This window comes from Uloborus diversus, chromosome 8 (genome assembly GCF_026930045.1).
Source record: "Uloborus diversus isolate 005 chromosome 8, Udiv.v.3.1, whole genome shotgun sequence".
Lineage (NCBI taxonomy): Eukaryota > Metazoa > Arthropoda > Arachnida > Araneae > Uloboridae > Uloborus > Uloborus diversus.
Window position 1 is genome coordinate 110,642,369 of NC_072738.1, and position 13,198 is coordinate 110,655,566.

Sequence of the window (13,198 nt, forward strand, 5' to 3'; positions counted from 1 at the left end):
CATACCACAGGGTCATTCCATAGAAATGTCAACCTCAACCTCATAAATTTTTTTCCCACAAAGCCTTAATTGTGACCTATCATTTCATTCAGCATACTTTCTAGTACATAAATCCAATAACAGTTTGCAAAAATTTCATTCGGTGTTTTTCTTCTGGCTCAAAACGTGCGAAGTTGTAGAAAAGGCATGTGCAAAAAACATGCGTCTACGTTTTCTTGTGTAATGTAAAAATTTTTGCAAAATTTTAAAAGAAGTATGTTTATTCTAAATGAATAGATGTTGGTCCAATAAAATTGACTGTTCTTTTTGCATGCATTATAATATAAGTCTTTTAATTAGTTTGGTTATTTCACTGAAAATATTTACGTTACGTTAGTCACGAAAATGTACTATTTTCTGCTTAAAAACTAAACCAGATGATTGAACCAAACAGCATTTTTTATTTTCTTACATCTGTGTCATATCTACTTAAAAACTGCAAAATATTCATTTTAGTGTCAGTAGATGTAATATAATTAGTGTGACTAACGTAACATTTGAGCTGTGACTAACGTAACATTTTAAAAATGACTGCTAATATTTAAAATTTATTTAATTTAATGTAAATGTTCATGAACAATTTTGAATACGTAGGCATTCTATATTGATTAAAAAAATAAAGGGTGAAAAATACCAGTAATATTACACAGTAGACCTTCTGTTTACTTAGAAAAATTATTTTTTAAAGGTTTTTATGAAGATACTTCCAATTTAAAGAATTATTAGAAAAGAAAAAAAATGAGTAAAACAAAATGAGTACTCTGCTGAATGTGCATTCAACACAAGAATCCAAGCTTAAGAATTAAGATAATAGAAATACAGTCTTAACAAAGAAGAATGTCTCTATTTTTTTAGAAAATACATCTCCACCTATTATTAAAATGAAGTAACGGCTGCTCGTTGGGAAACATTTGAAGATGTTACATGATACAGTGACAATAAGCGCTGCTGTCATATATTTCAGAAAATGCAAGAATAATCATTTAGAAATTCAAACATTTGCGGTGATATCTGGAAATAAAATGCTTTCTGATAAAACATTCGAATATTTTTTTTTCAATATTACATTTTAATTCAAAAGGATGCACAACACTATTCGTTTAATGAATCAGTAAACCTTAAAAAATAATATGCCATTGAAAAGTACTACGGAGTTTCTTCTAACGATAACTAGTATATCAGCAGAATACTAGAATTCAGTGAAACTACCAACTTGCAAAAAGTTAATTTTTTAAAAGAGAGATATTTAGGATTTAATTAGACCAAGAATAATGTTATTCAGTTTGTAAAAGCAGTTTTTTTTATTTTTTTTTTTTTTTTTTTTCGCACATTCAAATTGAGTTAATTGAACTGAATCCCTCCATTCAATTTCTTACACTAATATAGAAAAAAAGTAAAGAAAAAAACCATAATACAACACAAAGAAGGTTCCTAAAAAGTGTAAAAGTAATATAAGAGCAAAAAAATTAATTATAAAAGGTTTTTTATATGCAGTCATTGCTTGTTATTCGATGGTTACGTTAGTCACGTTACGTTAGTCACACACAGTTTTTCGGAAAAGTACCATTTAGGGCCAAAAAGATTCGTCTGTAACAAATCTGTAGTACGATTTTAAAAATAGATTGTTTACCTCTTACAAATATATCGGCCAACTTTAAATGTCTGCGTAAGTTTCAGAAAAAATTAGCTCGTAACATAAGCATTGTTTCTCAGGGTTGCAAAAATGTTACGTTAGTCACGATGTCTTTTTCGGTGAAAAAACACCTGCTAGCGTTTATTTTGCTTCAAATTCTTGGTAGAAATGAAAAATAGTCACTTGTAAATTTTAGATCTGCATATTAAACCAAAACACATTTATTTTTACTCCCGGTGTATGTAAAAAGAGTTTGAAAATCAGCTGCGAATGTTACGTTAGTCACTATGGAATGACCCCACACAGCTTTCTCGCGTCCTTATTATATTCAAAACCTGAAAGTTACTGTACCAAGCCGGGATAACGGTGGAACTACTAGCAGTCTGACAATCATACGGTGACTAACTTAAGTCAAAAAAATATCAGTCATAATACAATTTCAAAGAATCGCGCAATATGCGGTTTTAAGGCAAGATCTCATAAATTTTGCATGCATGTGTACCATTGCTCTTTTTATGTTGAAAAATGAAACGCTTGACACCAGAAATAATGAAATATTTCAACATCAGAATCTTTTTACCTTTAAAATTTATCAGCAAAGAACTTTCCAGGAATCAGAAATTCAATATAACATGCTGATCTTAAATATTCATGTGGTTTTCTGCCTCGGCATCTACATTTGTTTGGCACATTTGTATGCATATTAAGTTTGATCTTGGGTGGAAATAAAGTCGATTTGTATACTGACAGATCAAAATAAAGACATTCCATATTTTTTACATGCATTTGTTTCTGCTTAGGATTTTATGCTTCGGTTCTTTTTTTTTTGGTATTCTTCCGTTTTATGCAAAAGGTAAACTTGACGTAATATCTACTTAAACCCTCCCAAGAGTACACCGTCTAAAATTCTACAAATAAATCATTCCAGCACCTTTTCTCTTTTTTTCACGTTAAGGCTCAAAGGTACTTTTTGAAATTTTAAGAGACATGGAATTTATTTTGAAAGAAATGCACCAAATCGTAAAAAAACCATTAAAAAACAATAATTTTCTAATGATGAGATAAAAGATGTTACGGAGAAATTGTACGTGTACTATTTTTATTTGTATTATTAAACATTTTTGACATATGTTTTTCAAGCAAACAAAACATATTTAAATTTTAGTTGCGCCATTTTCCAATAATATGTAAGCAAAACCAATCCTTTTGGCAAATTTTGTAAAATTGCATGTAGTGTAACCCAATTATAATAATTTTCTAACTCAGAAGACAAGAAGCTATGAAATAAGAATAAACAAGTTAGGAGAAAAAGAAGAAGAAAAATAAATGCTATAATGGTTTTTAGACAATTTAAAGAACAGCCTGATTTTATAATCTAAAATAACGCTACTGTGCACAGTTGTGAAAATTGATTCAATGTAGCATTGATTAAGATTCCTTTTCATAAAACAGAAAGAGTGATTTTTGAATAGTTATTCGTAGTATTATGTAAATGCCCTATCTGAGATGAACCTTACGAAGAAATTGAACTAAAATACATATTAGTTTATATAGAAATTAGTAATTACATATCTTCTTATATTCAACATGTGGACCACGTTTGTTAAGTAGGGTCATTCCATAGTGACTAACGTAACATTCGCAGCTGATTTTCAAACTCTTTTTACATACACCGGGAGTAAAAATAAATGTGTTTTGGTTTAATATGCAGATCTAAAATTTACAAGTGACTATTTTTCATTTCTACCAAGAATTTGAAGCAAAATAAACGCTAGCAGGTGTTTTTTCACCGAAAAAGACATCGTGACTAACGTAACATTTTTGCAACCCTGAGAAACAATGCTTATGTTACGAGCTAATTTTTTCTGAAACTTACGCAGACATTTAAAGTTGGCCGATATATTTGTAAGAGGTAAACAATTTATTTTTAAAATCGTACTACAGATTTGTTACAGACGAATCTTTTTGGCCCTAAATGGTACTTTTCCGAAAAACTGTGTGTGACTAACGTAACGTGACTAACGTAACCATCGAATAACAAGCAATGACTGCATATAAAAAACCTTTTATAATTATTTTTTTTGCTCTTATATTACTTTTACACTTTTTAGGAACCTTCTTTGTGTTGTATTATGGTTTTTTTCCTTACTTTTTTTCTATATTAGTGTAAGAAATTGAATGGAGGGATTCAGTTCAATTAACTCAATTTGAATGTGCGAAAAAAAAAAAAAACAAATAAAAAAAAACTGCTTTTACAAACTGAATAACATTATTCTTGGTCTAATTAAATCCTAAATATCTCTCTTTTAAAAAATTAACTTTTTGCAAGTTGGTAGTTTCACTGAATTCTAGTATTCTGCTGATATACTAGTTATCGTTAGAAGAAACTCCGTAGTACTTTTCAATGGCATATTATTTTTTAAGGTTTACTGATTCATTAAACGAATAGTGTTGTGCATCCTTTTGAATTAAAATGTAATATTGAAAAAAAATATTCGAATGTTTTATCAGAAAGCATTTTATTTCCAGATATCACCGCAAATGTTTGAATTTCTAAATGATTATTCTTGCATTTTCTGAAATATATGACAGCAGCGCTTATTGTCACTGTATCATGTAACATCTTCAAATGTTTCCCAACGAGCAGCCGTTACTTCATTTTAATAATAGGTGGAGATGTATTTTCTAAAAAAATAGAGACATTCTTCTTTGTTAAGACTGTATTTCTATTATCTTAATTCTTAAGCTTAGATTCTTGTGTTGAATGCACATTCAGCAGAGTACTCATTTTGTTTTACTCATTTTTTTTTCTTTTCTAATAATTCTTTAAATTGGAAGTATCTTCATAAAAACCTTTAAAAAATAATTTTTCTAAGTAAACAGAAGGTCTACTGTGTAATATTACTGGTATTTTTCACCCTTTATTTTTTTAATCAATATAGAATGCCTACGTATTCAAAATTGTTCATGAACATTTACATTAAATTAAATAAATTTTAAATATTAGCAGTCATTTTTAAAATGTTACGTTAGTCACAGCTCAAATGTTACGTTAGTCACACTAATTATTTTACATCTACTGACACTAAAATGAATATTTTGCAGTTTTTAAGTAGATATGACACAGATGTAAGAAAATAAAAAATGCTGTTTGGTTCAATCATCTGGTTTAGTTTTTAAGCAGAAAATAGTACATTTTCGTGACTAACGTAACGTAAATATTTTCAGTGAAATAACCAAACTAATTAAAAGACTTATATTATAATGCATGCAAAAAGAACAGTCAATTTTATTGGACCAACATCTATTCATTTAGAATAAACATACTTCTTTTAAAAATTTGCAAAAATTTTTACATTACACAAGAAAACGTAGACGCATGTTTTTTGCACATGCTAAGCCTTTTCTACAACTTCGCACGTTTTGAGCCAGAAGAAAAACACCGAATGAAATTTGTGCAAACTGTTATTGGATTTATGTACTAGAAAGTATGCTGAATGAAATGATAGGTCACAATTAAGGCTTTGTGGGAAAAAAATTTATGAGGTTGAGGTTGACATTTCTATGGAATGACCCAGTACCAGAAAGATTCACCCTGAGTCTTAGTACTAAATTGCGTCGTGGATAAATTGACTCAAGTTCATTAATTAGATTGATTGGAGTTTAATCATTAGGTGAGTTGAGAATGTAGTTTGAGAACTTGTAGAGGTTCAAGTTTACCATGCAATGATTATTGCAAGTATAACTAGAAGTTATATGATGCATTGTGAATTAATATTGTGACCATTTGGGATGAGCATTTGAAGCAAATTGATAATCATCCAAGTTAATAATTTACATTTTTACTTTCGTAGACACTTCATTATTTAAATTTTAAAAGACAGCAGCAAAGTTTGCTGTTGCTATAAAAATGCCAGTAGAAATTTCAGGGTGTATTGTGCAGTTTTAAAGCAAAAGCAATGTTTGCAATGTAGAACATGCAACAAAAAAGGTAGTGCCACAAATCACAATAAAAAGGGTTATTTCGAACACGAAATGAGTGTTAATTATTTATACTAGAATATTATTTGATTGAAGAATGACAATAATATAAACATTAATTCGATGTCATGCAGGGATGAGTCAGGTTGAGGTCAGTCACCCCGTAGCCCTTAATATAACGTCAATTTTAAATGGTAATTAGAAAACATTCAAGGCTGTTTTGACCCCTTTCCCCTCCCCTCGAATGTGAATTGTCGCTGCACTACTGTTGGTTCATCTCATTTTCATGCTACAAGGGTACAAGATATACCTATATAATGACACTTAATAAAAAGTACATATGAGGCAGCGAGAAGCAAACGGATGCCAGTGGCAAAATTAAAAATTTGGAGATAACCAGTACAAATGGTGGGTGAACCCCTCCTCTATCTTGGAGTAAGATATAGTACTAGTAGCCCTGGTAGGTTCCGGTATACAGCTTGATTTAGGAAGAATTTAAGATACTCAAGAAGCGAACTAAATATCGCACTCCACGCTTTCTATCAACTATATCGTTGCCAGTACATGTGAGTAAAAAAGCGAATTAAATACTTTGCTCTGTGAATGGCATCAGTGAATGTCATTTCATCATTTGTGATGTCATCGGCAGAAGGGTAAACAATAAAAGCGCACCGATTATAATAATTTTAAAAAAATAATAAATTTAGTCAATATATTTTTAAAATGGTCAGATCCTATGTTTTTAAACTTTACTTTAAAAATTTTGGAAACGACCCATTGTTACCTAACTTAACCTTTTTTTGTAATGTAATTCGACTGTTAAATTTAGAGAACACTGGTTTTTATCCTCTAATAAAATGATTAAAAAATAAATATATCTTTATATTTTTTTTCATACATACTTATTAGAACTTAGTAACCAAATTTAGTTTAAAACCTATAACCCTCAGTTACAATACTTTCAAACGTGTATGTATTGTATTATTCAACCCCAGAAATTCATCGTCATCGTTATCGGAACAATGAATCGAAGTCAAGCACGTGAAGTAAGTAAATACGCGAATGCTGAACTTGTGAGAGCTAATTCAATAATCATATCGACTTTGAACGGTCTTCGGACATCAGCGACCCTTATCCTTGATGTATGATTTAATCCTCAGAGGAAATATTGACCAGTAACTTAAATGGGGATGAATACCATTTATAATTGCTTGGGGCTATTTGAAATTATATTGTTAAAGCCTTTAGGGAATGGTATGCAGTATATTGTGCAGCAGTCAGCAGTTGTTATACTAATTATGCATTTGGAAATATTACAGCTGAAGCGAGTAATTTAATGTTTCGTTTTAATAGAGGGTAAGCATTTCATTGCTTTTCTGACAGGTTATAAATTGATTTACTCGCGTAATATTCTTTCCATCATGGATACAGCTTTACGAGGAAACTATGCACTGGATTTTGATACATTAAGCTATCAGAAATTATAATTGAAATTTTATTTTTTGCATAGTTTGAAAAGTATTTTAAATGAATATTATTAAAGTTTGCCGAAAAAATTTGAAAGTACTGATATATTTCTCATATTTCAGTAACAAATAATTATTTAAAAACTTAAAAATGATTTGCAATAATCGTATGTAAACAATATTGCTCCATGTAACAACTGGACATTCGTTGGCACTGAGTAATTACATCACGGATCACAGTTCTATTTTAGGTCAAACATGTTTCATTTAGTTGATCTTTAAACACTTTTAAAACCTAATTTGTGATCTTAAACCACATTTTTGCTTCTTAAGCAATCATTTAATATCATGCTAAGTTATTGAAAAAAATGATGATTAAAAAAATGATAATATTTATCAAAGCAAATGTAACAAAAGTATTGAAATTATTATATATATATATATATATATATATATATATATATATATATATATATATATATATATATATATATATATATATATATATATATATATATATACATTTTTTCACTTGATTTAAAATTGCAGTGCAATCAAACTTCAAGTTACAACGCTTTTACAAGAATGAATCACGAAAGTTCGCTCGATCTTTTATTGACATAGTCTGAATTTAAAGAATACAATTTGAACAAAGTGCAATCAATACTAAAAACATATTTAATGCGCGATTTTTTTTGAATACTTAAAATACATTTAATGCTACGACAGCAAGGAAAAAGGTAGTTTGGAATTGAATCGACTACTTGACATAAAAACTTCAATACCTATATATGTATATTTATAATTTTTAACAGTGATCCATACGAGAAGTATATTACCAAACATATTGTTTAACTTAAAAAATAAATGTATGAGTTGAGCAATAAACATATGTTTTAAAGTTGAAAACTCAATTTAGTACGTTTAAAATTAATACGAGTGATTGCACTGTAATAAATATAAATTCATTGTTATATTTATTTTTTCATGACTTTATACTGATAAGTTGATGTATTTAGCAACTTTGTTTTATTTTCAGTTTATAATAATAACAATATTAAAGTACAATAATTATAACAATTATTATTATTATTATTATTATTATTATTATTTTCTTTTGCCATATTTTTGTTAAAATATTTATAAGGAAGAGTACAAATACTTAATCTAACAGTATGAGTTTCATTTATAAATAAATCGTATAGCTTTCATTTACTTTTGAAACAAATAATATCATTTAAATTCAAACCGTTTTATGTATCATGCTCTTTGTTTAGCAAACCGTAATCGCGTTTGATTCTTCAAACATCAAAATGAATAATATTGAACATTATTTAATACAATATCTTAAAAATATGTGTATATGATTTTTCCGTATAACAGTAACTCTTAAAATTAGCTCTTAAAATTTTGCTTTAAAGAAATATTAAACTATATTTATAAATGCGTATATAAAACTACTAATGCCTCCACATCAAAATGATGAATTTAAAATACATCTATTGTAGAAGTAAATTTAAGTAAAAGCAATTTCCCTGCATATTGTACAAACCGTTTTCAAACTTTAAAAAATAAAGCTGTATAATATTAATTTTCGAACCCAAGTGCGACGAAAAACATTTTTTTATAAGAAAAGTAAAGGAAATTTCATAAATTAATAAGTAAAATTTCTAGTCCACGGTTCAAATTATTTCAATAAATTACATTGAGATTATGTTACTATAAACATTAAACTGCAACAATATTAACAGCAAATAGAGTGCATTGTTTCTAGACAGCAGTTTTTATAACGTCGAAATCTGTATCATGTACATGTCAGCAAGCTTTTATGAGTAGAAAACGTTTTCTTAAAGAGCAAAAAGAAAGAAATGTTTTCAGGTCAGATAGCTTAAAACTATGATTAATATTTCCTTTATACAAATACATTCTGCAAAAATAATCCAGTGTTGCTTATTTGTAACTGTGTTTTCTTAACTTTACCCAGCATACTTTCAAGAATAGAATTAAAGTTCAATTTTAAGATTTGACCTAACATTTAAAAGTAGTGTAAAATAGTATTGATCAGACAAATCATATGCGCCCTAAAAACTATAAATTTATTTTAGATTTTTTTTGTAATAGCTTATTGAAAATTAAGTTTTTAAAATCATTTTTATAAAGTGAAAATACAAGCTTGCTCGTAAATGAAACCATCTCAATCAACAGGTCACATATTTATGCAATAGCAAATATACGACAAATATATCAGGAGCTAAAAAGAAAAAGAACCAAATCCATGTTTACAAACAGTTTTCTTCTTTTATTTTCAGTAACTGCAACAATACAGCGACAATTGTTTGCTTCTATTTTTTTCTTTCACATAGTGTGTTCAGAAATAATATGTTTTCCCTGAGTACTAGATACCGGCTACTTAAGACAAATATATATCGCTGAAAACATTTCACCAGTCTTATTATTTTCTTACAATTTTAAACGAATTTATTTATTAATTATTACTGTTGGGAATAAATTGTTTATAACGAAAAAAAAATAATGCGTTTCTTCGTTAAGGTTACTCATTCTCACAAAATCGATTTGTAGCTGCAGGTACTGAATATGTGAGTAAAATTCAGTATAACAGAGACGAATAAATACACAATTCGGAGGAATGGATAAATACTGCGTATAGCTTTTCAATAAAAGATGCATTTTTTGAAACGAAACTTTGTATCTGATTTAAAAAAATTAAAAAAAATGCTTTTTTCTTAAACGCGATAATTTGTTCTTTTAACTCATGACATTTTTTTTTAATTTGCAGTTTTGAAAACACAATTTTTTTATTATTTAAACTGATGTAAAAAAAAATATTTTCGGTGACTGTATTGTTCCTCGTTTAATTTCTTTAAAAATTTTTGCGTTAAAGATATATGTATAAAATAATAAATTTACTTACCCCATGGTTGTTCATTTGTTGCAGGTGACTGAGCACGTATTCCTGAAACACCAACCCAAAAGCTTCCAAAAAATTCACAAAATATTAAACTCGCGGCCATTATTACAATAAAAGACATCTCAGGTGATATATTTTCTATCTTATTTCGAATAATCCAAAATGTCACAAAATGTGTCACACTCTGCATACAAAATGGACATTTTACACCTTGATCTTATAACACTCCACAGGTCTTAGTACTTGTACTTGACTTGAAATCAGAAGCAAAAGTCAATTTAACTAAAATTTCCATCTGATTGCGCAAATTATGCTTTAAATATGATCTGATATGCAATCTAGAGCAGACTAAAACGTTTTCTTTTCTTTTTTTTTCTATATTTACCGTTACGGTGGAAAAATTTGCTCTTAGAGAAAACCAATGTTTAAAAATATTCTTTCAGAAACTGCGCTACAATATGCGATTGTACAATTCAGTGCTCAAAGCGAATTCCAAGATATCCTTATAATATTCCTCATGTAATCCTACAAACATTGTCTTTACTGTTCTTCGGTAGTTGAAGAAAATATTTTTTTTCAAACACAAATTTAAGAGAATAAATATTCTCACATCACTTTTCAGTAGTTCATTCCGAGAAAAAAAAAATAAAAGTTGATTTTATAATTTTTCCAAGATTATTTTAAAAATGTATTCTTCGTTTTGTCACTGGTTTCTTTCTGTCGCTAAAATATTTCTTAGTTTATGCACTACGTAATGGCGAAGAGGAAATTATTATTCACTATTAAGAAAATAAAATTTAAATTTCAAAATCACACTATTTTTTTGACCTAAATAAACATATTTTATGTCGAAATAAATATCAAAACTTTTCGCCGTGCACTACCGATCAACTTGCGGCTCTCTACAGATCTAACTTGAACTTCATATAGACACTGTCTGCTTTAAATCCCGAGCATCGCTCGGATTCCCCTCTCAAATGAATCGATAGCGAAGCTTTCTTTCATCGCCGTATGGGGGCGCCATGTCCAGGACTAAGAAAATACTTTACCTTATGCAAAGTTTGTGTTAGGATGGTTTTGATATTTTTTATTCGGAAATTCTTCTCGATTTCTTTCATTTGTTTCCCTTAAAAGAAGTTGGAATCTTCAAAATAGGAAAGAATAAAATTTTTTTTCGAGCTGTTGATTTTTACATGAATTGCAATAGGTCATTTTTTGCTCGGAGAATGAAAGTTCTTTGAGTATACAAGCATTTTTTTCTATAAAGTTTGCCAGAGAATATTTTCGTCGGTTTCGGTTTGTTATGCTATTCAAAACTGTTGAATACTTGAGCAGCAAAAACAAACTAGAAGATATGGAAATCATTTAAGTATGTTTAGGAGTTTTTTTCTTTAATATTTTGATATGTAAATTTAAACTTTGTTAATGTGTGTTAGGATTGATCATGAACTGTCGGTAATTAAATACAAAGCATTAACATCTTGATTATTCTTTTAAGATTGTATCACATTTTCCGCTACCAAATTTTTTTTTTTAATTTTTTTGACTCTAATTCTTTTGAGCAAATTCATTAATTCTAGCAATTAAAACCTGCTTGTCTAACTGTATTATTCAGAAATTGCAAGTTGAAAGCTAACTAGTTTCAAATAGCATTGTTCATTTCGCTCTCTGACAACATGAAATAAGATATATTTTTTATTGAAATACAGTCGAGCCCGCTTAATGGAACAGGAAATTTGCCACGAAACATTACTCTAAGAAGAAGGGTATTCCATCAACGGCGCAGTACACTGCAGTTTTATTATATTAAACGGGATATTCTATTTTCCGAAATTCCTTTAATCAGACTCGACTGCATTACACTTCGTTAAAAACATTAAAATCGTATATTTGCCATTCACAAATAATCTCAAGACATTGTATGTATGTAAAATATGCTATAAAGTACAACTTCGGTACAATAACTCAATTTAGACTAAAATTGCAAATCCGACGTTCGTGTACATCACGGCAAAATAGCTCTAATACTTATGTCCACGGTTTTAAAAGTTCAAATTGATAACAATATCTAAGGAAACGGTATTTAGATATCTGGTCATAATTCGCAATTTCAAATTTTTTGTAAAATGTATAAAACACGAAAATATATATATATATATACTTTTTGGGTCTCGTATGCTGATTGAGGTAAAATGAGTATAAATTTTCTACTGTAGCAACTTCCGTTAAAAACCAAATCTCAATTTTAGTCACATTGTGATGCGTAATATGTGTATCGTGGTAAAATTTTCCGCTTTTAAAAAGTTGTTTTTCATAGAAAATAAAATAGCTTAATTCTTTTGTTAAAATTATTATGCGTGCACAAGTATCACAGGTTACACTTATAACTTCTTAAACACACAATAATTACCACTCTATAAAAAATAAATATTATGTTTAAAAATACATACTTCTGTAGCGCAAACAAAATAATTTTCTATTGCTCTCAGCAAAACACAACTTATTTCTGGGCTTGCCCTAATTGACAATGCGTTTTAGTTAATCCTTAAAACACATTGTTCATAAAAATCATTTAAACTCCCTGAAAAATGTTAAAGCTTTTTTAAATACGATTCCAATTTTAAACCAACTGGTTTTTATGAAATCCTATTTTCAGAAATCTTTTTGGAATAGCTTTTGAAAACCAAGACTGAAGCTAAGATTGAAAGAGCAAAACTAAAGCACAGAGGAAAAAATAAATAAATGCATGTTTGAAAGCTATAACATGGCTCAAAATATATTTTTTTTCCCTTTAATTGCCATCATAAATTCTACAGAAAAATTCGTATAAATGAGCAATTTTTTCGATAAAACCTAGATTTATTTGAGATAATACGAACGTAACATATTTTACAGTGTTAGAATAATGAAAAGAAGAGCATTAGATACACAATGAGCTTACGCCCATAAAATATTGATCAATCAAACCATTATTTTGCTCACTTTTACCTCCCGCTCATAAATATCAATATGCTTAATGTTAGGGATTAACTCTGCTTTTGTGAAGCACTGTAATCACTATGGGAAATGCCTTGTAACTGGAGCGAATTTACGGGTCTGTGAACAAACACTTAAGCTGCATATTTTATAGGAGTAATGAAGTTCCGTTTT

At 28.7% G+C, this 13,198-nt stretch overlaps 1 protein-coding gene across 1 annotated transcript in view; it reads right to left on the reverse strand.

The window, feature by feature from the left end:
* The window catches only part of LOC129227422 (neural cell adhesion molecule 2-like), a 469,788-nt gene extending 459,620 nt beyond the window's left edge, over positions 1-10,168 (reverse strand). The window contains exon 1 of the mRNA XM_054861975.1: positions 10,052-10,168. Coding sequence (XP_054717950.1) covers positions 10,052-10,151 — 100 coding nt within the window. The 5' untranslated portion in view covers positions 10,152-10,168. The remainder of the gene's footprint in view (positions 1-10,051) is intronic.
* Between the last annotated feature and the right edge of the window lie 3,030 nt (positions 10,169-13,198).